The sequence below is a fragment of the Colobus angolensis genome, unplaced genomic scaffold (genome assembly GCF_000951035.1).
Source record: "Colobus angolensis palliatus isolate OR3802 unplaced genomic scaffold, Cang.pa_1.0 Scaffold145, whole genome shotgun sequence".
NCBI lineage: Eukaryota > Metazoa > Chordata > Mammalia > Primates > Cercopithecidae > Colobus > Colobus angolensis.
The window spans coordinates 3,202,280-3,227,931 of NW_012114544.1; the positions used below are offsets into that span (position 1 = coordinate 3,202,280).

The window sequence follows — 25,652 nt, forward strand, 5'->3', positions numbered from 1 at the left end:
TTTTTTTCCTGCAACTAACTTCTTTAAATTTTTACAAATTTAAATGTACCCAACCAGCATTCAAAAAAGATTTGTCGGTCAACGACGACGATATTAAACATTGTATGTGAACATGAAGTCTCAAAAAAACATGGAGCTTACTTTGCTCTCTCAGAAAGTCGATTTCTGTAGCCATTTCGATACAATTTTAGTTTGGAGTTTTCACCACCTTTACCTTCCTCTGAAAGACACAGAGCTCGCTGTGCGGGAAAACAAAACTAAGCCAACGCTCGGTTGGTTGTCAAGCGCTCCAGCGGTGCAATCTGCATCCTACTCACGCGGCATCTACACGCCACGCTTCCTTCCCCCGCGCCCCAGACGAGTCCCAGGCCCTGGAGAGATACTGAAGATTGCTGGGGACGCGCCAAGCGAATTCTGTTCCACGTTCAACCGAATCCCACCCTGGTGGGAAGAGGACGTGGTCGATACAGGCGTCCCGCGGGTCACTCCGGGTCTCGTCGGGCCACCTAGGAGAGTGCCGCGGGAGCTGGAGGGCAGCCTGAGAGCGGCGTTCTACGCGGAGCGGCGTGGGTTGGAGAAGACGCCAAGACGGCTGGGAAGCCCCAGGCCAGCAGCGGAAGTCCACTCGGCCCGCCCTGCGACTTTGAAACCGGTCCCCAGAACCACTCCTTGGAGACGGTGACGCCGCTTGCGTCATCACGCGGGCGTTGGCGCTTACGCCATCGCGCGTCCTAGAGTCCTAGCACGCTATTGGCTGGCTGTCAAGCAATGGGAGGAGTCGTGAGAACCTGGGTGACAGCTGAGCCACCAGCTTGGCGCAGCGGGCAAACTGGTGGGACAGTGTCTCCAGGTGGTGGGGCCCAACCTCTTTTTTTTTTTTTTTTTAACCCCAAATGCAAACGTGAGTAGGGCATGAAATACACAGTTTAAATGCCCTCACTATCTTTGGGTTACTAATATACTAAGCCTTTCTGGACTAAGTAAAGGATGCAGGTTCATGAGGCTAGGGGTAGAAGCCAGACTGGGGTCTTCAGAATCTCCCACCAAGGCTGTACCTCTGGAGGAGTTCTGTGTTTCGATTTGGTCATCTCAAGAAGGTAAGTACCATCCTGCCAAAGGAGACAACTGTTGTTTAAATATTTAACTGTGTAGTAATAAAGCATGTAGTTAGAAGTATTCAAAAGATCTTGCAAATTCAGCAGCTATTTCTTCAAAGATAAGCTTGTTTCCTCAAATATAAGGAAAGATAAAAGGTATTTTTCTTTTCTTTTTTTTTTTTTTTGCAAAAAAGCAAAACAGTGAAACTTACATTTGTGGATAGATTACAATTTTCATTTTTGAAAATTGATTTTGTCTGGATTTAAAACGTATTTTTTTAAAATCATTTAACATTGGAGGAAATCTCACCACTAGCAACAAACATGTTAATTTGAAGCTAGCCACTAGTTTTGTGCTTTTAATAAATTGTATTTTTATGGATTGAAGTTTCACTAAACAGGCATGTCATAGATGCAGCTTGATTTGGCTTTCTGTTCAACAGCTTAAGAGTTTGTTGTCCTGTACTCATAATGTCATATAAAGTAACCTTAGCGATATGTGTTAAGAAATTTTTAAAAATATATTCGAATATGTGCAGTTAGGCATCTGAAGGCCTGACTCAATACTCGCTGTTAATAGAATGAGATGGCCCCTTCCTCTAAAGACTAACTGTTAAATATGGATGTGTAGCTTAATAATCATTGAAAAGGTCTAATCTAGCTTTGAGTCGTGGATAATTGAACTTGTTCTGATTTTTAGTAACTATAATGTTTACACGAAAACTTTTTACGTAAAGGGAAAATTGACTGTGCAACTCGTTTTTGGAGTTCAGTATATGACTCTTTCTTCATAAACATCTCACTGACTCTCCGAGGACTTGCTTGTAACTTCTCCCACATTTGAACCTTGTATATTGTCATATTGTATTTCTACTTGGCATCAAATAAATAATTATAGACTTAATTCTATGCTTACACCCAAACTGGATGGAAGCAAATACCTTCTGGCTATAATGATGAGTGGTAGTTAAATAAAGTGAGTATCTCAGGTGAAATTTTTTATGTCTGCACTCGATTTTTTTTTAGCTTACATGATCATAATTATGATCATGATAGTTTTTTGTTTTTGTGTTTGTATTTGTGGTTACAAGATTTTAGTAGATCAATTTTAATGGAGTATTTTCAACGTAAGTTTCATCATTAGGAAACAAAATTGTGATGATTTCACTTATCCTTAAAGGATCCCCTCTCGTGTTTCTCCTTTTCACACCTCCTGAGCTCTCTATCCACTTCTCCCAAGGTAGGTGCCACGTTAGTACTTATTTCATGCTCCTTCCTGCATTATCTATCATGTTTTGTAGTTTGTCTCCAGGCTCCATCATAATACCTGGAACACAGAATTTATTAAATATCTGATGGAAAGAATGAAAGAATTCAGTAGATGTTCCTGGAAAGTATCTATTAGTATAAATTGAATACAAGGAATGACAAGTGGAAATGTACGTACTAATAGATAATTGTATAGATTGAAAATTAGTGACATTTCACTAACATTAATTTGGTTGATCAATTGACATTGAGCACCCAGTACTATGTGCAAAGTACCATGAAGAATACAAAGTTAGAAGTTTAAGCAAGGGTCAGAACAGATCACACAGCTGGCAAGTGCCTGAGTTGCGATTTGAACCCAGGCAGGATGGTTCTAATTTCACAATTGTTAACCGCCATGAACATGCCTCCCCAGGAGTGTAGTATAATATAATTTATAGCTGGTAAAATATAATTTATAGTTTTTGCTTATATAGCCAGTTAGCCTGTAGTTGTATTAAATAAATTATTTCTGTACATGTTCTATTGTAATCTTAATGATTTACAGTTGATTTTCAAATTGTTGCACAGTATTTTTATTTCCGAATCACCCTTGCTTCTTCTAGGAAACCACTCAAACTTTAGTGGAACGATTAGAAGTCTTCAGATGTTCACCTGTGACCCTTCAACATCTTTCTTTCCTAGAAAAATCAAGTCTCTCTGCGTCAGTGTTCCAAGCCCCTCCCCCAGAACGTGTAGGCAGCTGGGTGGAGCCTAAAGCCGAGCCCCCTCCGTTGACCTCGGCTAAAAGGAGGAAGCCAGTGTTTTGAGAAAAGCTTCGTGGTCTGTGTTCTCTTGTTATTCCTTCTTCTCTCTGACATTCCTTTCGCCGTCGTCAGGTCTTGTCTTTCGCTTGATCTCTGGAAAATAATGAAAAGTATTTTACTTTTCAGCTGTCTCCTGCTAATTGAGCGTACTCCCACTTTCAGGCTGACTTCCTCATTTCTTCGTTTCTCTTATAAATGGGCGGGGCCTCGGGGCGGTATGGAAACTGAAAATAAATCATTATTGTAGAAAAACTAAAAGGAATTTTGTTGAGCAGAGGAATTTGGAAATTTTCCTTGCAGATCATTTGGTTGAGAAAACGCCTTTACCGTAATTTATTTCTTTTAAACTTTGTGGACATTTTTTTCTTTTCCCGGGTTCTTAATGCTCCAGTGTTCGGTCTCCTTTCTCTTCTTCGTTTCCTTTTAGAGGTCTTTCCAGGTAAAGAGAAAGCAATCAGAATAATTGAAAATGTATTTTTTTTGACTTGTTTTAAGAGCAATTTGAAGAATAGGGATTAAAAGTAGAAACATACAGATTAACAATAAACATTGTATTAAGAAAGTCTAAGCAGCCAAACTTGAATTGCAGGACAGTAATCATCTTGATAATATGCATTATGACTTTTCGGAAACGTTCAGCATATATAATATAAAGGGGAGAAGGGGCAGCCACCATACTCTTAAGAGACCAGCCTTATTTTGTTTTTTTGAGAAGGAGTCTTGCTCTGTCGCCAGACTGGAGGGCAGTGGCGCTCTCTCAGCTCACTGCAACCTCCGCCTCCGGGTTCAAGCGATTCTCCTGCCTCAACCTCCCAAGTAGCTGGAACTACAGGCGCCCGCCACCACACCCAGCTAATTTTTGTATTTTTAGTAGAGACGGGGTTTCACTATGTTGGCCGGGATGGTCTTGATCTGCTGACCTTGTGATCCGCCCGCCTTGGCCTCCCAAGGTGCTGGGATTACAGGCGTGAGCCACCGCACTCGGCCAAAAAATAATTTTAAACCATTCAGTTGCCTTAAAATAGTAATGCGTGTCTGTCATAGTATAAAATGCAAATAGGTTTTTAAAAAGTGATGAAGTTGAAAGCAAAGCTTCCTCCTTCCCATATCTGCAGGCAGATAATTCCCTTCAGGGAAGCAACCACTGTAACCACCTCGTTTCTTGGTGTTTTCTGAGATAGTGTATGCATCACAAGCATATATGCAAATAAACTTCCTTTTTATTAAATAAATGCACCTTGCTTTTTTTCACTTCACAACGTATTTTAGCATAGATGTTAATTTAGAGCTGCCTCGTTCATTTTAGCAGTTATACAGAGTTTCATTGTATGATATAGCATAATTTTTTTTTACCAGTCCTCCACTGATGGATATTTAAGTTGCTTCCAACATTTTGTTATTATAAACAATGCTACCACAAATATCCTCAACGCTTATGCATTTTGAATATGTGCAGGTATCGTGACTCCTAGGACTAGAATTATTTTTGTTGAAGGATATTTGCATTTTTATTTTGATAGATACTGACGTATTGCTCTTCACAGAGGCTGTATCAATTATGCCTCACTAGCAATACATGATTTTTTTCTCAATGCCCTCATTAACACAGCATGTTATCAGACTTTCTGATCCTTGCCAATCTAAGTGAAAAATGGTAATTTATTGTGGTTTTAGTTTGCATTTCTTTCATTGTAAGTGAACATTTTGCGTTTTCTCTCTGTGAGCTAACTGGCTGTTCATAATTTTTGGTCACTTTTCTGTTAGAGTGTTGGTCTTTTCCTTATTGATTTCTAGGAGCTCTTTACGCATCAAAGAAATTAGTTATTTGTATCAAGTATGACTTGCATATACTTTTTCCCAGACTGTCTTTTGATTTTGTTAATGATAGACTTTTGGGGTAAGGGGAACTTGGGAAGGAGGTTTTTGCTTTTATTATATTATTTATTAATTATTAAAAAAATTTCAACTTCTATTTTAGATCCAGGGAATACATGTGCGGGTTTGTTACATAGTTATATTCCATGATGCTGAGATCTGGGGTACAAATGATCCCATGACCTGGGTAGTGAGCATAGTACCCAGTAGTTAGTTTTTCAACCTTTGCCCCTTCCTTCCCATCCCCCTCTAGTAGTCCCCAGTGTCTATTGTTGCCATCTTTATGTCCATGAGTACCTAATGTTTAATTTCCACTTATAAGTGAAAATATGTGTTCTTTGGTTTTCTGTACTTGTATTAATTTGCTTAGAATAATAGGCTCCAGCTGCATCCATGTTAGTTTTGTTATATTTATGGAGTAAAATGTTTGGGTTTTGGTTTCTATTTTAAAAGGTTTTCTCTACTAATGCAGGGAAAGCCCAGAATTGGGGCTCAGCCCAGGAGGGTTCTTGGCTTCATTCAGGAAAGGGTTCACAAGCAAAAGCAAGCTATCAGAGCAACAAAGTACAGGAAAATGGCTGCTCCATAGACAGAGTAGGAGCAGCAGCTCCCATGAATTGTTGGCTAGCTATATACACGACAATTCCTTGATTATATGCTAAATAAGGGGTGGGTTATTCATGCGTTTTCCAGAAAAGTAGGAAGGGTTCCCAGAACTGAGGGTTCCTCCCTTTTTTAAACCATATAAAGTAACTTCTAGGAGTTTACAAACATGGCATTTGTAAACTGTCATGCCACTGTTGGGAATTTCTTTTTGCATGCTACTGCATTATAATTAATGTGTAATGAGCAGTGAGGGCAACTAGAGATCACTTTTGTTGCCATCTTGGTTTTAGCTGGTTTCTTTTGCTGCATTTTGTTTTGATTAGATTCTGCTTTAATCAGTGGGCCTGGGTGCTCAGAAAACAGGTCCAGCTCATCTCCTACCTTACTACTATAAGATTTTATTTAACTTTCTTTTTATTTCTTGTTTTTATATGATTTTGATTTTTATGTTTAAATCTTTGATTCATCTAAAACTTACTTTGGTATAAGGATCCCACTGAATTAAATTTAGGACTGCAAAATGAACCAATTGATATTGGAAATGGGGACCTCATTGACTAGTTACATGAGAACCATCCCAAACTGCTGTAGACTTATTACATATTATTGCCCCAGCACCTGGTATGGTACCTGAAATAAGATGAGTGCTTAATAAATGCTTGATAAACTAAATTGAAGGGAATTTCTGTGTTTATCATCTTTGTTATTAGCCGTTGTATTGACCTGATACATAGTGTTAAATGACACTAGGCGATGGTCGTGATGATGATACCACGAACACAGTAGGTTTCTCCTGCATAAAATCTAGAGTGCTAGATCCAGGGATTAGAAAAGTTATTCACTCACCGAATAAATAGTAAGCATCACTTACAGGCATTCTAGCTGGGTTCAGGGAGTCAGTAAACAAATATGTCATGCCATGTAAGTGCCATGTAAGAATAGAAATAGAGCAGTGTACAGGTTAATCGAGAATGACTAGGAGGGGAGCGCTAGCCCAAGAGGTGAATGACATTGACAATTAAGTTGTCTTTACTTAATGAGCACAATTTCAAATACAAAGAAATTGAAAGACTGGGGGGGTTAAATCTCAGAAGATTACTGAAGGAGAATCATCTGTCTCTAGTTTATGTTATTTTTTTAAACTAGACCGTTAACTACTGGGCAGGATGGACTATACTTTTTAGGTTAATTTTTATAAATATTATGCACACTTAGATTGACATGAATGTTCTTTAAGCAATATAAAGTTTTTTTTAAAAAATAAACACATTTGTCATTGCAATAAGAAACTAACGTTGTTTATGCAATTAAAGCCAAAATTATATTCGGTCTTTGGACTGAGCAGCCATGCACTATTCCCATAACTGATCAGCCATGGAAGTCTAGTCACTATTTCTTGCAGTAATTTTCAAATAATGCTCAAAGAAACCTTAGTGGGGAAAAGCAGAAGGAACCAGTAGAAAGGTTTGAGGTACTCACTACCTAATTCTTAACAATGGTAACTTTGCTTTTATCTTTTACTTCTTATCTTCCAGATAAAATTACATTTTGAAGTAATTTGAAACCTATGCAAGCTTGTCCAACCCAAGGCCCATGGGCTGCATGTGGCCCAGGATGGCTTAGAATGCAGCCCAACACAAATTCGTAAACATTATGAATTTTCTTGTGACTTTTTTTCTTTTTTCTTTTTTGGCTCATCAGCTATTGTTAGTGTCAATGCATTTTATGTATGGCCCAAGACAGATAATTCTTCTTCTTCCAATGTGGTCTAGGGAGGCCAAAAGATGGGACACACCTGCTATAAAGTCTACCTCACTCTGACCATGAGACCCACCATGTACACATGGAAATGATAGGCCAGTTTTAGGAGCATATCACTGGATATCACTGCTATGGTTTTATTCCATTTAGACATAGAATTGATTGCCTGAATGTGCTGGGAATTAAGTCCCTAGTGGAAATCCACTGATTAAGATGGGGATCTCTTTAATGTATGCAGAATTTTTGTGGATTTGGTGGTTGTATGAAGAATAAGTGAATTTGCCAGAACTTCCTAGTAGCTAAGGTATGTATTGCCAAATTGTCAAGAATTGTCAAGCTGTAAATTAGGAGAATAACATTTTCTTTCAGCCTATTGGTGTCAGAATCAGTCATTCAGCATTTCTAACGTTCTGATTTATTCTTATTTCTTCCTATGTGCTGCATGAGGATGCTTATTACTACCAAAATTTAGGGTAGAGGATTATACATTTTTTTTTTGTAGAATGTGCCTTGATGTTTCAACTAAAGAAAATAAATTTATTATTGAGGTATTTTATTCCATGTAATCCACTTAAATCAGAATCAATTTATATAGTTTTATCACTCATTGCGCTTATATCAATAATGAAGAATATGAGTTACTGAACATTTCTTCTGAAATGCTATAAACTTTCTACAAATGGGTTATAATACCAGAATTGTTTAATTTTAGAGATTATCTAGTAAAATTTGTGAGCATGTAGTGAAAATTAGTAAAAGCTATATGCTTTAGAAAAAGGTTTTTAGAGGTCTTGGATTTCTTATGTTACGCAGAGCTTGTACATTTGGATCTCCCACTGCTTAACTCATAGTAGGTTTTCAATACATATTCACTGAATTAAATTAATTCCAAATTTAGTAACCTCATTAATTACAGTAAAAGACTGCAAATAACTTATGAAGCAAAGGAATACATTCAAAGATTTCAGATAAAAGAAGTTACAGTTTGGAAAAGTCATCAGGTACTAAGTGAGATTATCTTTTGGATAAAACACAGGATCTAGTGTAATTTGGGGGTTCCACCACTCCTAAAATAAAATTTTCATCTCCTCGCAGATTCCTGAAATGTCTTCATCTGGGAAAACATTGCTGACATTGGTTTAATTTCTAGATATGCTAGTCACGTGACCTTGGACAAATCTGTTCCATTTGTAATGAGGACAATAATAGTTTCTCTGCAAGTTTGTAGTGAAATTAAATGAGACAATGTTTAGAAAATGCCCAATCCATAGTATTCAAAAATGTAATTTTATCAATGCATTACAATACTATGCCCTTCTATTGAATACTTAGGAAACTAATTTAAAATGCAAAAACTGCTCTTTTGTAGGTACTTAGTCTATTTCAAAGTTTAAATGATCGCAGATTTTGTTCCCATTTTTCAGTTGGAGAGAGGTAATTAACCAAACAAGCAGTCATTTAACGTTAAAATATTAAAAATGAAACTGTATATGCTGGGACAAAGGAAGGCAAAATTCAGCTCTACTAACTTTTAAATGATTGGAACTCCCCGTCTTCAACCCCCATGAAGAAAAGGATTTTGGACAAAAGAACAGGTGTTAACAGCACTGCTTCTACTGATTTATGGAGGTTTTTTTTTTTTTTAACTAAGTTGAATTTTATTATAAAGATCTTGATTCCCAGAGGATCCAGTAACTGAGACACCTGCACACTTTACAATAAATAAAAGACAAAGGATGACATAAGAACCCATGGTGCTTATAGTTGTGATTAAGTATATAAACAATTTTTGCAGTAGACTTAATTACAATTAAGAAAATGATTTTGATGCACTATTTACAACAGCACTAGACCCAAATCTAGACTTTTAACACTTTTATCACTTTTTGTGTTGAGATTGATCGTGTTTCTATGGCAGCAATTTTTAAAAAGTTACATAAAAAAGTGTTAAATCTAGAAGTTTTAAAGCCTCTAGGAACTAGTTACCTATTTTAGACTAGAACACAACACAAGATAGCCTTTTGACTCCCAGGACTGTGCTCTTGCCACTCTGCTGCCTTTCCTGTCTGCTGTTTGGCATTGAAATTTTCATTTTATTTCCAACTAAAGAAAGCATTTGTATATTGTTAAAGAGTTTGTTTTAATATATTTTTCTTTAAGAGTCTTCAGATGGATTTTAAAATTGAACACACTTGGGATGGTTTTCCAGTGAAGCACGAGCCGGTATTTATCAGACTGCATCCAGGTGACAGAGGAGTGATGATGGACATTAGTGCTCCATTTTTCAATGATCCTCCAGCCCCACTTGGAGAACCAGGAAAACCTTTCAATCAACTGTGGGATTATGAAGGTAAGTGGTAGTAGTGTATTTTATTGCAAACATAAATCTTATAATAACCTCTCACAGAACTCTTATTTTATCTTGCTGTTGGGAAGTAAATGCTTCTGAGCAATTGACATGTACAGTTTCTGATATTTCCTACCAATCTCTCATTCTGACTTTTTCTCCATTACCTATGTGACTTTAACTATATAGCTAGAAGAGTTAAAAAATGGCAATTACAAATCCAGATTTTTTTTTTTTTTTTTTTTTTTTTGAGACCGAGTTTTGCTCTGTCGCTCAGGTTGGAGTGCAGTGACGCAGTCTTGGCTCACTGCAAGCTCCACCTCCCAGGTTCATGCCATTCTCCTGCCTTAGCCTCCCGAGTAGTGGGACTACAGGTGCCCGCGATCACGCCCGGCTAATTTTTTGTATTTTTAGTAGAGATGGGGTTTCACTGTGTTAGCCAGGATGATCTTGAGATCTGCCCGCCTCAGCCTCCCAAAGTGCTGGGATTACAGGCGTGAGCCACTTTGCCCAGCCACAAATTCAGATTTTTTTATTGCTGCTTTATTTTCTTCCTTTATTTCTGTTTCCTACACTGAGAAGAGTTCAAGATTCCTGTTTTGTATTTAAGTATCTTTAAATTACCACTCTAACCTTATAAATCTTCTTTATGGAAGATTTGGAGTGTTTTACTTATTGTAGAAACACTATCAACCTCAATATGAAATGTAGTTTTTACTTTATACTGGTAACTCATCTCACATATCAAATTAAGACATGACATAAAATTACACTGTTTCAGGTTTGCTCTATGATCTCCTTCTGCTGTGTCCTAATTAAGCTATCAGATTCATCTTTCTGAAATACTCTTCATGATGCCATTTCCCAGATCTTAAATCATTATTATCCCTAGGATAAAGTTCAAACCCTTCCTTTAAGCTTTCAACATATTTATGAATTGGGCCACCATATTCAACCAAAGCTCTTAACCTATGTGCCTTCTCATTCTATTCCCCCTGCCTCTAATACATAGTTCAAGATCTAATTCATGTCCCATTTCTTCAAAGAAGATTTTGATGAATCTTCTAGTCAATATGTCTAGTTTATGCCATCTGTAAGCACACATTTTGTCAGTGTTAATTTGTCGTATGTTAAATAATATATTGTCTTTTGTTGATACAAAACTGGTATGTTATCCTCTTATTAATGGAATACACACTAATGTGACTTACTTGCTAGAGGCACTACAGACATGAAACTCAACAAATTCTAACCTCAACTCACCTACTTCTTTCATAAACCAGTTCTTTACCTAATTGCCCAGTATCAATAAATGGTATTAACAATACATTAAATCACCAAATCTAAAAAATTGTGAGATCTTTCTAAGATATCCTTCTTTGACACTCTCCATTATTTAGATTTATTTCCTAAGTCCCATCAGTTTTGCCTCCTAAATATTCCTCTAACTCAGTATCTCCTCTTCATCCCCACTATCCTGTCCAAAAGTTAGGCTTTCATAGTCTTTTACCTTGGTTAGTGCAGAGCCTTCCAAATAGTCTTTTAGCCCTTAAGCCCATTCTTCACTTAGAAGCCAGAGTGCTATATCTAAAATGAAAATTTAAACTCATCCTTCAGCTTCTTAAAAACCTTCTCAGGATCCTTTTCCTCTCAAGGTAAGTTTTCCCCTTCTTAATAAGATCTCTATATAAGACTTTCCATGACCTGGCCGCTTACTCTCTCTGTAGCACCACCAGCTCCTCCTACATTGAAAGGTTTGCCTGGTAAGACTGAACTGTTCATAGGTCTTTAAACTACAATATTTCCTAATTGTGTACCCTTGATTTTACTGTTGTCTTGCCCTAGAATGCTGTTTCTGTCATTCTTCACCTAGTTCCAAATCATCTTTCAAGACAGAGCTTAAATAGCAACTTTTCCAGGAATCCTTCACTAAACCACTTTTTTGAGCTAAGCATCTGTTTTCTTTTTTTCCTGTAGCAATGTATGCATCCTCCCTTTTGGAATTTTTATTAAAACTTTCCACTTTAGTATCTGATTAGATTGTAAGCTAATAAAGGTATTTCCAGAATCTGATATAGTGTTTAACACAGAGAAGCTGCAAAAGTATTTGTAAGGTGATGATGGAAAGTAGAAAGCAGAAGATATATATGTGCATCTGAGAGTGTGTGTGTGTGTGTGAGATATATACACACATATTTATAGTGAGAGAGAGTGTGTGTATGTATGTATGTATCTATTTTATATATATGGAGAGAAAGAGAGAGATCTATTTTAAGAAATTAGCTCACACAATTGTGGCGGCTAGCAAGTCCAGTCTTCCCCTGGGTCTTCAGTCTGCCAGCTGGAGAGTTGATGTTGCAGTTCAAATCTGAACGCTGTCTGCTGGCAGAATTCCTCTCTTGGGGGAGGTCTGTCTTTTTTTCTATAAAGGCTTTAAACTGATTGGATAAGCCCCAGCCACTTTATAGAGGGAAACTTGCTCTACTAAAAGTCTGCTGATTTAAATGTTAAACTCATCTTTAAAAAATGACTTCATAGAAACAACTAGAATAATATGTTACAAAATATCTGGATACCATGGCCTAGTTGATTTGACAGATACGATTAACTATCACAGTAGACATTCTCATTTATCTAGATAGAAGATTCAAAAGGGGACAATAAGATTCTCTGACTTGCTAGCAGAACTATGTCTATATTTTAGCTATCTTATTATAAAAACAACACATGGAAAACTGGAAACAACCTAAATGTCTATCCATAAAGGATTAAGTAAGTTATAATATTCTATAAAATAATACTATTCAGTCATTAAAATAGTATGGAGAAGCACAGAAAAGGTCTGGCAGATATTAGACCAAAGGGGAAGAAAAGGACATGACTTTTTACTTCATATATATATTGTTTTAATTATTTACAAGAAAGATGTATTATGTTCAAAATTAAACAATTTTTAAAATAGCGATATTCAGAAGTTTCCAGGAAATTATAAACAAGAAGAGAAAGATCACCTACCTAAATTCCTGCAATCACAGATATGCAGTCATTAACATTTTTGTGCACGTTTTGGAGACGTCTAGACATAGACACACATGCAACTTTAATGTCACACACATTTTGGTGGTATTCTGCAGCTGACTTACTGAATATCATGGATATCTTCCTTTATCAACAAATATTTAATGGTATCTTTGATTTTAATAGCTGCATTGTATTCCATTGCATGGAATACATGAATTCCATAATTTACTTAACAGTTCTTCTGTATAATAGATTTATTTAGAGAATAAGAGATAATCTTATGTAATAGGAGATAAATCATTTAGATCATTTCTAATTTTTGAACAGTACTCTAATGAATACCATTATACTTAATTCTTTTCCCAGTTGTCAGATTATTTTCTTCAGATACATTCCTAGAAGAAGATAACTGGCTCAAAGTTTATGTGATAATATTAATTTCTTTACAACTTGACCAGCACTAGTTTTAATTAATCTTTTCAATATGTGGCAATCTGATATGCGAGAAAATTGTTGATGATTTATTTCCTATATATTTCTTCTTCCAGGCAATGTCTATTTTCTTTGCTCTTTTTCCTATTGGGATAGTATTATAATTAAAAATAGTCAATTTATTTTATATTCTAAAGGAATAAACAAATTATTTATTGTTGGAAAGCAATATTAAATTTCTCAATATGTTATATCTCTGTTTTCAAAAGTTGTGGAAGCATTTTTCTTGAATGATATAACTGAGCAGTATTTAGAAGTTGAACTTTGTCCGTAAGTATAAAATGTTTTTTCTTAATTATTACTACATAATTTGAGCATATTATTTTCTAGTTATAAATGATATGGTTATAGTAAAAGCTCATTAATTCCAGTTAACTAGTAAGAATGGTACTCTGAATTTATTTGAATGATATACTTTTATATATTTCTTAGTTTCAAGTACAGAGCACATATTTAGAATACATGTTTAGAATATACTCATATTCTAAATGTTTGAAAATTCTATGTCAATATTTTTAGTTCAGTAATGTAGATTTTTCTAATAAATTAGAAGATAATTTTTGTTTCAAAATGAAAAGTCATTATAAAACAAAAAGTCTTTCTCATTATTTACTCAATAAATTTGCATTATTATATATAGCTGTTCAGAAATAAAAGGAGAGATATGTATATAATTAATTGAGCTAGCTTATAAAAATGTTTCTTTTAGGGGATTTTTAAATGACCAGATGAAATTTTAATTTTATGTATTACATAATTATGTATTCATGTATTCCATTCTTTATTCATCATGCATTTGTTAAGTATATGCTGTGTCACTTTTGCATTCAGCACCAGGGATAAAAACTAAATCACATATAGATTTTCTTAGACTCATTAAAAATATTAACCTTGGACTCTCTTTGTTCAGGTTTTTTTTTAAATTTTTTTTTTATTATTGTACTTTAAGTTCTAGGGTACATGTGCACAATGTGCAGGTTTGTTACATATGTATACATGTGCCATGTTGGTGTGCTGTACCCATTAACGTGTCATTTACATTAGGTATGTCTCCTAATGCTATCCCTCTCCCCTGTCCCCTCCCCACAATTGGCCTCGGTGTGTGATATTCTCCTTCCTGTGTCCAAATGATCTCATTGTTCAATTCCCACCTATGAGTGAGAACATGCAGTGTTTGGTTTTCTGTTCTTGCGATAGTTTGCTGAGAATGATGGTTTCCAGCTGCATCCATGCCCCCACAAGGACACAAACTCATGCCTTTTTATGGCTGCGTAGTATTCCATGGTGTATATGTGCCACATTTTCTTAATCCAGTCTGTCACTGATGGACATTTGGGTTGATTCCAAGTCTTTGCTATTGTGAATAGTGCTGCAATAAACATATATGTGCATGTGTCTTTATAGCAGCATGATTTATAATCCTTTGGGTTTATACCCAGTAATGGGATGGCTGGGTCAAATGGTATTTCTAGTTCTAGATCCTTGAGGAATCACCACACTGTTTTCCACAATGGTTGAACTAGTTTACAGTCCCACCATCAGTGTAAAAGTGTTCCTATTTCTCCACATCCTCTCCAGCACCTGTTGTTTCCTGATTTTTTAATGATTGCCATTCTAACTGGTGTGAGATGGTATCTCATTGTGGTTTTGATTTGCATTTCTCTGATGGCGAGTGATGATGAGCATTTTTTCATGTGTCTGTTGGCTGTATGAATGTCTTCTTTTGAGAAGTGTCTGTTCATATCCTTTGCCCACTTTTTGATGTGGTTGTTTGCTTTTTTCTTGTAAATTTGTTTGAGTTATTTGTAGGTTCTGGATATTAGCCCTTTGTCAGATGAGTAGATTGCAAATATTTTCTCCCATTCTGTAGGTTGCCTGTTCACTCTGATGGTAGTTTCTTTTGCTGTGCAGAGGCTCTTTAGTTTAATTAGATCCCATTTGTCAATTTTGTCTTTTGTTGCCATTGCTTTTGGTGTTTTCGACATGAAGTCCTTGCCCATGCCTATGTCCTGAATGGTATTGCCTAGGTTTTCTTCTAGGGTTTTTATGATTTTATGTCTAACATTTAAGTCTCTAATCCATCTTGAATTAATTTTCATATAAGGAGTAAGGAAAGGATCCAGTTTCAGCCTTCTACATATGGCTAGCCAATTTTCCCAGCACCATTTATTAAATAAGGAATCCTTTCCCCATTTCTTGTTTTTGTCAGGTTTGTCAAAGATCAGATGGCTGTAGATGTGTGATATTATTTCTGAGGGCTCTGTTCTGTTCCATTGGTCTATATCTCTGTTTTGGTACCAGTACCATGCTGTTTTGGTTACTGTAGCCTTGTAGTATAATTTGAAGTCAGGTAGCGTGATGCCTCCAGCTTTGTTCTTTTGGCTTAGGATTGTCTTGGCAATGCAGGATCTTTTTTGGTTCCATATGAACTTTAAAGCAGTTTTTTCCAATTCTGTGAAGAAAGTCATTGGTAGCTTAATGGGGATGGCATTAAATCTATAAATTACCTTGGGCCATATGGCCAATTTCATGATATTGATTCTTCCTATCCATGAGCATGGTATGTTCTTCCATTTGTTTGTATCCTCTTTTATTTCACTGAGCAGTGGTTTGTAGTTCTCCTTGAAGAGGTCCTTTACATCCCTTGTAAGTTGGATTCCTAGGTATTTTATTCTCTTTGAAGCTATTCATGATTTGGCTGTCTGTCTGTTACTGGTGTATAAGAATGCTTGTGTTTTTTGCACATTGATTTTGTATCCTGAGACTTTGCTGAAGTTGCTTATCAGCTTAAGGAGATTTTGGGCTGAGATGATGGGGTTTTCTAAATATACAATCATGTCATCTGCAAACAGGGACAATTTGACTTCTTCTTTTCCTAACTGAATACCCTTTATTTCTTTCTCTTGCCTGATTGCCCTAGCCAGAACTTCCAACACTATGTTGAATAGGAGTGGTGAGAGAGGGCATCCCTGTCTTGTGCCAGTTTTCAAAGGGAATGCTTCCAGTTTTTGCCCATTCGGTATGATATTGGCTGTGAGTTTGTTCTTTGTTCAGGTTTAACTGTCTCTTGGGAATCCTATTTACCTGATTGGCAAACTCTTTCTTTTTTCCTGTAGATGTACGCCTATTACCTAAATTATAGTATGTTTAAAATTAATAAAATATTTAATAATGAAATATTTATATTGCAGTTATTAATTTGAAATGCCATTTAAATGCTTCTCTGCATCGAACATTTAGAAGCCATTGCTCCTTTTGTAGGCTGGACAGAGAGCTCCAAACGATTGAAATGAGATTTTTAAATATTATTTTATTTTCCTTTATTTTGATACTCAGCTAAATCAAATGTAGAAAAGTCTAGCTGTTTGCATTATGTTTTTAAAGAAGAATAATCATATACCTTTGTGTGTCACATTTCAACTAACATGCCAAAATTTGTTATTGAAAAATATGATTAATTCTCATAAACTGCCATGAGAAGTAAGAAAATTTCAACTTTTTTGTGCTTATTTTTACCCTACAGGTGAGAAAACTAAGGCAAACATTCATAACTTATCTAGAGAACAGTAAAGAACTTGGATATCCTTTGCCCTTAGTTTTAATTTTATTAGATGATAATATTGGTTTATTTTCATAAAGTGATGACTTAACACCAGATGAATGGAATAATTAGAATCTCTCTTGTTAAGAAATTACACAGTAATCATTGTGTATAAAATTAATAGATTTTAAAGGTTAAAAAATTCACAGAGTAATTTGGGTTTCTTATGTATCAGGGTAGTTAATAATCAAGAATCATAGTTTTGCTTCAGGCAATCATTTCCTGTAACAGTTAACCTCTAGGAAAGCAACAGGAAGAATTTATTCTTATTTGCAAGAATTTTTTCTCCTAGGATGTACTGCTAAGGCTGCATGATAACAATAAAAATAATCAGAAGACTTTTAAATGGAAAAGAATACTTGGCTTCTGTTAGAATAGTTTACTGAAGGAAATCTTCCCAGAAAAGCTCTCAAAAGAGTACCTGTATAGAAATATTTTGAGATATAGGTTTTTCTAGAGTTAGTGAATTTGCTTCATGTAAATACATGAAATCCTTTGGTTCTTAATGACCTGGCTAGTCCCAATTGTACACTGTTATTAGAATTTCCCTTTGAGAAGATACTGTGTTCCTTTTTGAAAACATGATGCTGAATGAATGGTAGAAAACAGGAAAACACAAGAGGCAGACAGGTTGAGGGCAGTGTGTGAAAAAAAAAAATAGACAAAGACGAAAATCTTTAGCCTGTTGACTAATTGTAGACTGTCTATGTTTTGCATTTCTTATTTTCCTAATGAGCTACCAGATAGTTTTCTTACAGAAATAACCTTTATTAAAGTTGTTGAATTTAGACTTGGAAATTGTTGCTTGCTTCAGTTTTTAAAACTCATTTTATAAAAAACTCCAAATAACATGGTATCTCTCTGACCTTTTTCATACTTTGTGTCATCTAACCAAATGAAGTATTTTATATAATTTTTTCTCTAAAGAATATAAAAAGCAATCAAAACATGAAACTTTATGCATTTGGTGGCAGTTGTCTGGAGTGGTAAACCCAAAGATATCATTTCTAAGCAACTGAATACACTGGCTCTCCCTAGAATTATCCAATATTAATATTGCGTCTCTTTTTTTTTTTTTTAAGACATAGTCTCTCTCTGTTGTCATGCTGGAGTACGGTGATGCTATCTTGACTCACTGCAACCTCCACCTCCTGGGTTCAAGCGATTCCCCTGCCTCAGCCTCCCAAGTTGCTGGGACTACAGGCACATGCCACCATGCCCAGTTAATTTTTTTTTTTTTTTTTATTTTAGTAGAAACGGAGTTTCACCATGTTGGCCAGGATGATCTCAATCTCCTGACCTCGTGATCCGCCCATCTTGGCCTCCCAAAGTGCTGGATTACAGGCATGAGCCACCACGCTCAGCCTGCATCTTTTAATTTTTTAGAAATTTAGTTGCAAGCACACACATTCCATGTATAAAGGATAGTGAAGAAAATAACATGTTTTTCAAACACTCATAAGGAATCTCAATTTTGACAGCCACGGACAGCATTTAGTGCTTTTACTTTCTGGAAGAAGAAATGTGTGGAAAGTAAGTAAATAAAAATATGAGGCAAAATCATTACATACACAGTAATACACATATTTATTTCTATGTTTAAAGTGTAAGCCCAATTTTATCTTTTGTGTTTCATATGTTGTTTCTGTAGCAAGAACTTCCTTTATCATTCAGAGTGTCCAGAGGAGAGACAAAATGGGAAGGCAAAGCTTATCTCCCTTGGAATTATTTTCCACCAAATGTGACAAAATTCAATTCATTTGCAATTCATGGATCAAAAGATAAACGAAGTTATGAAGCTCTTTACCCTGTACCTCAGCATGAACTGCAACAAGGACAAAAACCTGATTTGTAAGTAGAAAATAAATGAAGATATATTCCAAATAAATGAGTTTTTTGGAAATTAAGTCTTAGTGGAACAGAAGTAACCCTTTTGATCAAAGAAGATGACATATGTGCACAAGTACCTAGTAGAGTCCAATGTTCACTGATGGTCCTCAGAAAACACTTGGTAAACTTTGGACTGACATAATCTCTCTCACTACTGTCAGGAGAACACTTATTTTTCCATAGTGGTTTGCATGTGAGAAAAGTAAATGTTGCAATAGCTGATATAGAAGTATGTTTGCAAATTCATTTAAAATTTCTTTCAGGGCTAAAGGGCCAGAGGCATTAGTGTTTCCGGGTGTGAACAAAGGGTCCCTGTTGCAAGGAAATCTGATCTTCAGTTATCTCTCAAGTTCTCCTCTTCTGGTAACCTCATGAGGATAAAAATATCAACTATGTTTCTAGGCAACATTGCTTTTGATAAAAATGACCCTTAAGTGGTAAATTACATCTGGACTGAAAATAATTTTGGTTGAACTATAAATATATGATGGAGACAGCGTGGCTTTGGGATTCCGCTTTAACAGTCATGTTCCCTGTGGGAACACTGGAAGCTATGGCTATGGAGTTATTCCAGGAGATATTGCTCCCATGGGGCAGCAGGCATTTGAGCCAAGGTATCTGCTATGCTTTCTCAATTTGAGTCTTGTTTCCTTGCACCTGTAGCTCTCACATAGGCAGACTAGAGCTCCTGGCCAGCCTTATGAATGCTTCCTGGACTTCTGCAAGGACTACTCCTTCAGGGAGGAAAGCCAGATGCTGTCCTGGGGCAAGCTGTAATTGCTGCTCTGTATCTCTTTAGGTATACTCACCATGGCCAAGGTAGTCTGGTGAATCTGGGCATTTGGAAGAACCTAACAGAGACATCCTACTGAGCACTGCACTGTGGCAGACGGACATTCCTGCCTTTTTACCTGTGGAATATGCTGCATTGTCCTTCCTCTCCCTGTTTGCCTTCTCCTTCCTTTCATGCTCTTACTTCATGCTTGTTTGTCTTTATCACTTCTAGCATATTTCTTTTTTGCTTGACCTTTTTTCCCCCTTTCCCTTTCCCTTTCCCCCAGTCCTGACATAGCTTTTAGCTAGTCTTTTTTTCCCTTCCTTTTTCTTATCCTTCACTGTTTTTTCCTTAATCTCTTACTCTGGGATTGACAACTATGACTCAAAAACTGATTTATCCTGGCCGGGTGGGCAGAATGAGACAAAAACGTAGTTGCAAGTGACTCAAGGTCTTCGTTTCAAGACGTCATGTCTCTCTGGCTGTTCATCAGCTAATACCTTCCTATATTCAGGCTCTTCATTCATACATTATTGGAAGCTTATCGGAGGTAGAAGTACGATTATACATTGGCCAGGACAGAGCCAAGGCAGAGTGGCTTCCTACAGAATGGGGCTCCACTGCAGCATGTTAGCCACCTTTCTCTCCTCATTAAGCCACTAGAGAAAGCTTCTTAATATAGTTAAATGGTTTTCCTGGAAAGAAAAGAACTGGGATTAACACTCCTTTACATTAACCTCTGTTGCTTCAGCAGAGAAGGGAATTAAGAAGGCTATCTTCTTATCTTTGGAACTGAAACTTTTTAAAACCATTGCTTATATGACTGATATAAATTATGTCAAAATTTGAATATAAAAACATATGCAAGAGCATAATATGATTTGTTTAAAGTTCGATGGAATGAGTCATGTTTTGAGAGTTGGTTTCTCCCTTCAGCTGTGAGGGAGCTATTTGCAGAATTGAAAGAAGAGGGCTTTGTGATGCAGGTGAATGTTTTCAGAGCTGAGTGTTTGATAGCTAGAGTGAGAAAACTGTACATATAAAATATGTCTTACCTTTAGTATTGCTTAAAATAGAATGTTGTCCTATTACAGATGTGACAAAATAAATAGCCCTTCAGGGCAACTATTTCACAAATGCATAATTCATTTCAATTCCCACCTTCTTTTTCTTTGCTTTTAGCCATCACCTAGAATACTTCAAACCTTTCAATTTTAACACGCTGCTTGGAGAAGAATGGAAACAAGCGGAATCAGACCTGTGGCTAATAGAGAAATGTGATATATAGGAGTGTAATAGATAACCATACTGATCATTTTTCTCTATGTCTTTTAAGATAAACAAAAAATAAATATCAATTTTTTAAGATGTCATGCATACATTTCAACAACAAATATTTTCATAGAAGTCACTGAAAATATCTGTGGCAAATTGCATATGATTAACAAGAAAATAGATGATTCTTTGTAGATGTTTCATCTGTAAAGTCACAATGTTTCTCAGAGTCACTTAGTCCAGGATGTTACATTCCCAGCACACAGTACAGTTATTCTTGAGAACTACAAGTGAGAAAGGGGGGACAATTGAGTTTGTTCAAGGCCACCTAGAGCACTGTCCTGCACTACCTTGTGATTCAGCTATTTCATTCCTAGATATACACCCCAGAAAAATGACTGCTCATAGAAGCTTTATTCACAATAGCACAAAACTGTAAACACTCAAATTTCCATCCATAGGAAAATGGATAAACAAACTGCAATATAGTCAGCGGAATACTATTCATTAAAAAAAGGACGCTGATACATGCAACAACCTGTATGAATCTCAAAAACATTAAGTAGAGCAAAACAAGCCAGACATAACATACCATCTAATTACTTTTACATTAAAGCCACTTCTAGGCAAAACTAGCATTTGATGATAGATACCAGAGTAGTGGCTGCTTTGAGTGAGGGCAGGAAATTCAAATTGAATGGAAAAGGAGCCTGAGGAAATGTTCTGGGGTGATTGAAATGTTTTGTATTTTGATCTGGATGACGGTTATGTAGTTGCATACATTTGTCAACATGCCTCATGCTGTTATGTTTAGATTTGTGATTTTAGTATATGTAAATATAATAAAATACTATTATAAAATAAGCTATAAATTAAATGGAATTAACTTCAAGTTTACATTGAGTTTATATGTGTCTATTGAACAATCATTAGTGCTGGTTACAAGTGGCTTATCGACTTACTCATTTCTTAAATATGTTCTCTATCTGAAAAGGGAGTTGGTGTAAGATAAATGCCGACTTTTACAAAACGTAAGTATCCTCCTGACTACACATGATGGTGGCAGTCTTAGGCATCTTAGATAAATTGAGAAATTATTCTTAAGAACTGACAATAGCTACTAATTAATTTGATATGGAAATGATCTGCCTGTTTTGGATAGGAATGGTATATTTTAAATAACCTAGGATGATTTATTTATAAATTATGTGAATAATTTTATAAATGCATGTAAAACTATCAAAATAAAAATAAGATATATTTTAGAGTATCTTGATTTTAGAAGTGAATTGAACACTATGAATCACAGTTCCAGATATAAATCATAACTGTTTATAATATGGGTAAAAATGCAGCACAAATATGATAGCTACAATCACAGCAATATAAAATACTGAATTTGAATGTTGTGGCTTGTGAGCTTTCTCAAACCTAATGTGTATCTTTTTTAAATTTGTTAAGATTTTTTTAAACATCTCTTAACTTTCTTTCATCTAGATAAGACATTTCCTTTTCTTCCAATACCAAGCAAGAAAAAATACATTGCATAAACATTTTCTTTTGAAAGGAACATGCATATCAACTACAGAATTTCAGAAAGCTTGTCCATTAGTCAGGTACAAATGATATATCCTATAGAAACTTGTATTTGAGAATGGGTGTTTGTAATAGCCATTTCAAATTTGTTTTTCAACTTCAGGACCATGAAAGAATAATCATCCTTTTGTTTAAAATATGCATAAATGCATTTCTTTGCTGTGATTTGAATTGTTCACTGCAGTGTCAAGCAGATTCTTTCTTCTCACCACCTAAATAGATTGATTACACAGTGTGCATATTTATTCAGGTGCTTTCTCATGCTTTTTCCCAGCTCCAGGAAAGTGTAAATCACAGTCTGAAGGGAAATATGCTTTTCATTTTTGGCTCCAAATTACTTTTTTTGAATGTTAAAAAAGTTTTTGCCACAGGAAAAAAATATTTAATTACCCCTCCTCCTTTTCCTCCTTTTTTAAATGTTAGGCTTTTAGGGGACAGAAGATATGAGCATAATTAATCTGATATTGAAAAAGAAAGGGTAGCAAGTGGATAAAGCAATTACAGTAAACCCTCAGCCCTTTTCTCATGCCTCAGAGCTTAAGGATTGTCTCTTCTTTTCCATATAAGTTCCCGTAGTATTTTACACATTGCTTTATTAGAGCATTTATCTCACTGTGTCCTAGATAGCTTTTCTGACCCACCTCCCATCCTCTCAGCCTAACTTTTTACTCCAGCGATCAGTTGCATACAGTGAACTGACTGGCCAGTTGCCTTGGCTGTACTGTGTATGTCTTACTTCCTGCCCCTAGGGCTTCTCTGCTTCCTCTGCTGTGTGGAACACTTGCAGGAACCCATTTAGCCATTCTCACACATGAACTATCCTGGATGTGTGAAGGGACTAAAACATCCCATGGGGCACCTCTTGACCAAGGAGGGTGGGAGTTGAGGGATAAATACTTCTCTGTTACATCCCTCAGTTTAACAATTCTATGGCCCCTTCCACACAGCGCCTCAGAAGTTCTCTTAAAAGGATCCCACCCTGGTTATCTACAACAGTGGCGAACTAGCAACACACTTTTGCATTATCTTTCCTTCATTTCCATCATTTTCTGTTTTGCTCTTCCTAGTACCTCTGTCCTCTCTGGAGTTACTTAACTACAGTCAACCTCTTTGGAAGTTATTGTCCTATGTTTGCTTCATGGGGAACCCTGGCTAAGTCAGTGATTACCTAAAGTAGCCCTAGAAAGCAGCTCATCAGGATGGGAATCTAGAATTGTATCACAGGGCATTTGGTGACAAGGACCCCATTGTTGGTGGCAATGGCTCTGCTATAAGTAACTTCACAGTTGTGAAAACTTTCATGGAGTGGTAGACTGGCTTGAGGTGCAGCTGAGGTACCTGAAGCTATGAAAGCCATCTAGTCATAATGACTCTTTGTGTCAACTGTTCAGCAGGCAAATAGAAGCATGATATTGGAAGAGATATTGATCCTGGCTACCATGCAGAGCTAGAGTTATAACTATTAATGGAGGCAGTATAGAGTATGTCCTTCCTAGGGGATTCATTGAGGCATCCTTTGGTGCTTCAGTGTCAAGTGATAACCTTAAATGGGCAACTGTAGTAACCACGGCCTGACAAGATAAAGCAACTAAAGACTCTGACCCTTTGAGGATGAAGGTCTAGGTCACCTCACCATTCAAACCACGTGAACCTACTGAAGAGGTTGGCCAAATGTGAGAGAGAGACAGAATTTGTGGTGGAAGAGAGAGATGATAACAATTATGGACTTGGAATCAATTACAGGAGCCACATTACTTGTTCCACTAAATATTTTGCATTTAGTATTTGTGTAATGGCCCCCCACTTCCTTGAAGACTCTGTGATAGATTGGACTCAATGTGGAAACTGTGTGGCTCTGAGTGCTGCAAGGAGTGGACTGTATTTAATATCTCTCGTGTCCTACCTCACATCCTCTTAGGCCATTTTTCAATTCATACATTTTACTCTTTGATAGCACGTATTTACTCTGTTGTCCCACGTATCTCTAGATTTCTGTATTAGTGCTTTTCTGACACCTCAGTTATGTGGAACACCCATGGAAATCTGCTTATCTACTCTGACGTATATGCAAACCTGGAAGTTTGAGGGAATTGACAATAGGGACAGGATTCAGTGGATAAATACTCCCCTTTTCTGTCCTTTGGGCAGAATATTCTGAAGTGCATTCTATATAGTTCCTTAGTGGTCTCAAGTAGGACTCCACTAGGGTCTTCAGTTACCTACAGTACTGATGAGCTTAAAAATACAATCTTAGATTGGCTTACCTTATTTAATTTTTCCAAAGTTCCCAATCCCATTCCTTAGAATCACATTCCAAAATTAATGCACTGCACACAATGCTTTTTAAAGGCTCTGCTTTTGTCAGGGGTAGGAGGGGTATCCAGCCTAAGGCACCTAAGTCCAAGAGGAATATGTGCCTAACATATATATATATTTTATATATATTTATATATGATATATACATATATAATTTTTTCTCAAAAAAATTCTCAAGAAAAATATGTTTATAAATATATGTTTATATGTATCATGTATGTTTATATATAGCATATATATATAGATAGAGCATAAAATGTGCTCTGTGTGTGTAGCATATTTTTGGTTAAATCACCATTCCTAGGCCTTACTCATTTTCTGATAATTTCTTATCTTAATTTTACTCTGAAAGAGCAAAACTTATAAAATTGACTATTGTAACTGTTTAGTTTTTACCAACTATCATTTTTCATGGAAGGAATAGTAAAAAGAGTTACCCTGGAAGCTAAGATGACACATATATGAGGAATATAGGAAGCCAGAAGTCATGAATCTGTGAAAAGTGAGGGGTGTCTGTGCATATTTTATTTTATTTCACAATAAATAACCAGTAATTAAGATATTCTTTTCCATATAATGGGATCTATGAGTAAATTTTTGCCTGATATTTATATATCTAATATGTAATATAAAGGAGAAATAGAAAATGCTGTCAAATGACATTTTACCTTACTACATATTTGAATTACAATGAAATAATTTATAGCTACATCACTGGCTCCTGAGAGAGCTTTGTGTGTTCTGTAAATTTTTTACTTTGCACTCTTGAAAAATTTGCAGAGAGTGCAAGGTTTAGTAATAATGGATTTTCTTTTGGCAGCCTATCACCTGTAATTTCCATTAAACAGTATTTCTGACTCAATAGTACACTGAAAACCCATGTTTGTAATAATGCCCTAAAGCACCACAGTACCTAGAGTATATC

General features: G+C 36.0%; 2 protein-coding genes across 6 annotated transcripts in view; one reads left to right on the forward strand and one right to left on the reverse strand.

The window, feature by feature from the left end:
* Nucleotides 1-694, reverse strand: part of SCLT1 (sodium channel and clathrin linker 1) — a 211,297-nt gene extending 210,603 nt beyond the window's left edge. For all 3 annotated transcript variants that reach the window (XM_011935614.1, XM_011935615.1, XM_011935616.1), the window contains exon 1: nucleotides 142-694. In XM_011935614.1, the coding sequence (XP_011791004.1) occupies nucleotides 142-175 (34 nt within the window). In that variant the 5' untranslated portion in view covers nucleotides 176-694. The remainder of the gene's footprint in view (nucleotides 1-141) is intronic.
* On the forward strand, nucleotides 419-21,712 carry LOC105507195 (chromosome unknown open reading frame, human C4orf33). 3 transcript variants are annotated; one of them, XM_011935610.1, is made up of 8 exons: nucleotides 3,148-3,244; nucleotides 7,653-7,718; nucleotides 9,084-9,180; nucleotides 9,575-9,764; nucleotides 13,484-13,544; nucleotides 18,357-18,408; nucleotides 18,527-18,726; nucleotides 20,723-21,712. In XM_011935610.1, exons 3-8 carry the CDS (start codon nucleotides 9,166-9,168, stop codon nucleotides 20,826-20,828), a joined length of 624 nt encoding a protein of 207 aa, XP_011791000.1. In that variant the 5' UTR covers nucleotides 3,148-3,244; nucleotides 7,653-7,718; nucleotides 9,084-9,165; the 3' UTR covers nucleotides 20,829-21,712. The 3 variants fall into 3 exon arrangements, with proteins under 3 accessions (XP_011791001.1, XP_011791002.1, XP_011791000.1); XM_011935611.1 differs by lacking the exons at nucleotides 3,148-3,244; nucleotides 7,653-7,718; nucleotides 9,084-9,180 and adding an exon at nucleotides 419-1,097; XM_011935612.1 differs by lacking the exons at nucleotides 7,653-7,718; nucleotides 9,084-9,180 and having other exon boundaries at nucleotides 3,105-3,188.
* Nucleotides 21,713-25,652: the final 3,940 nt, after the last annotated feature.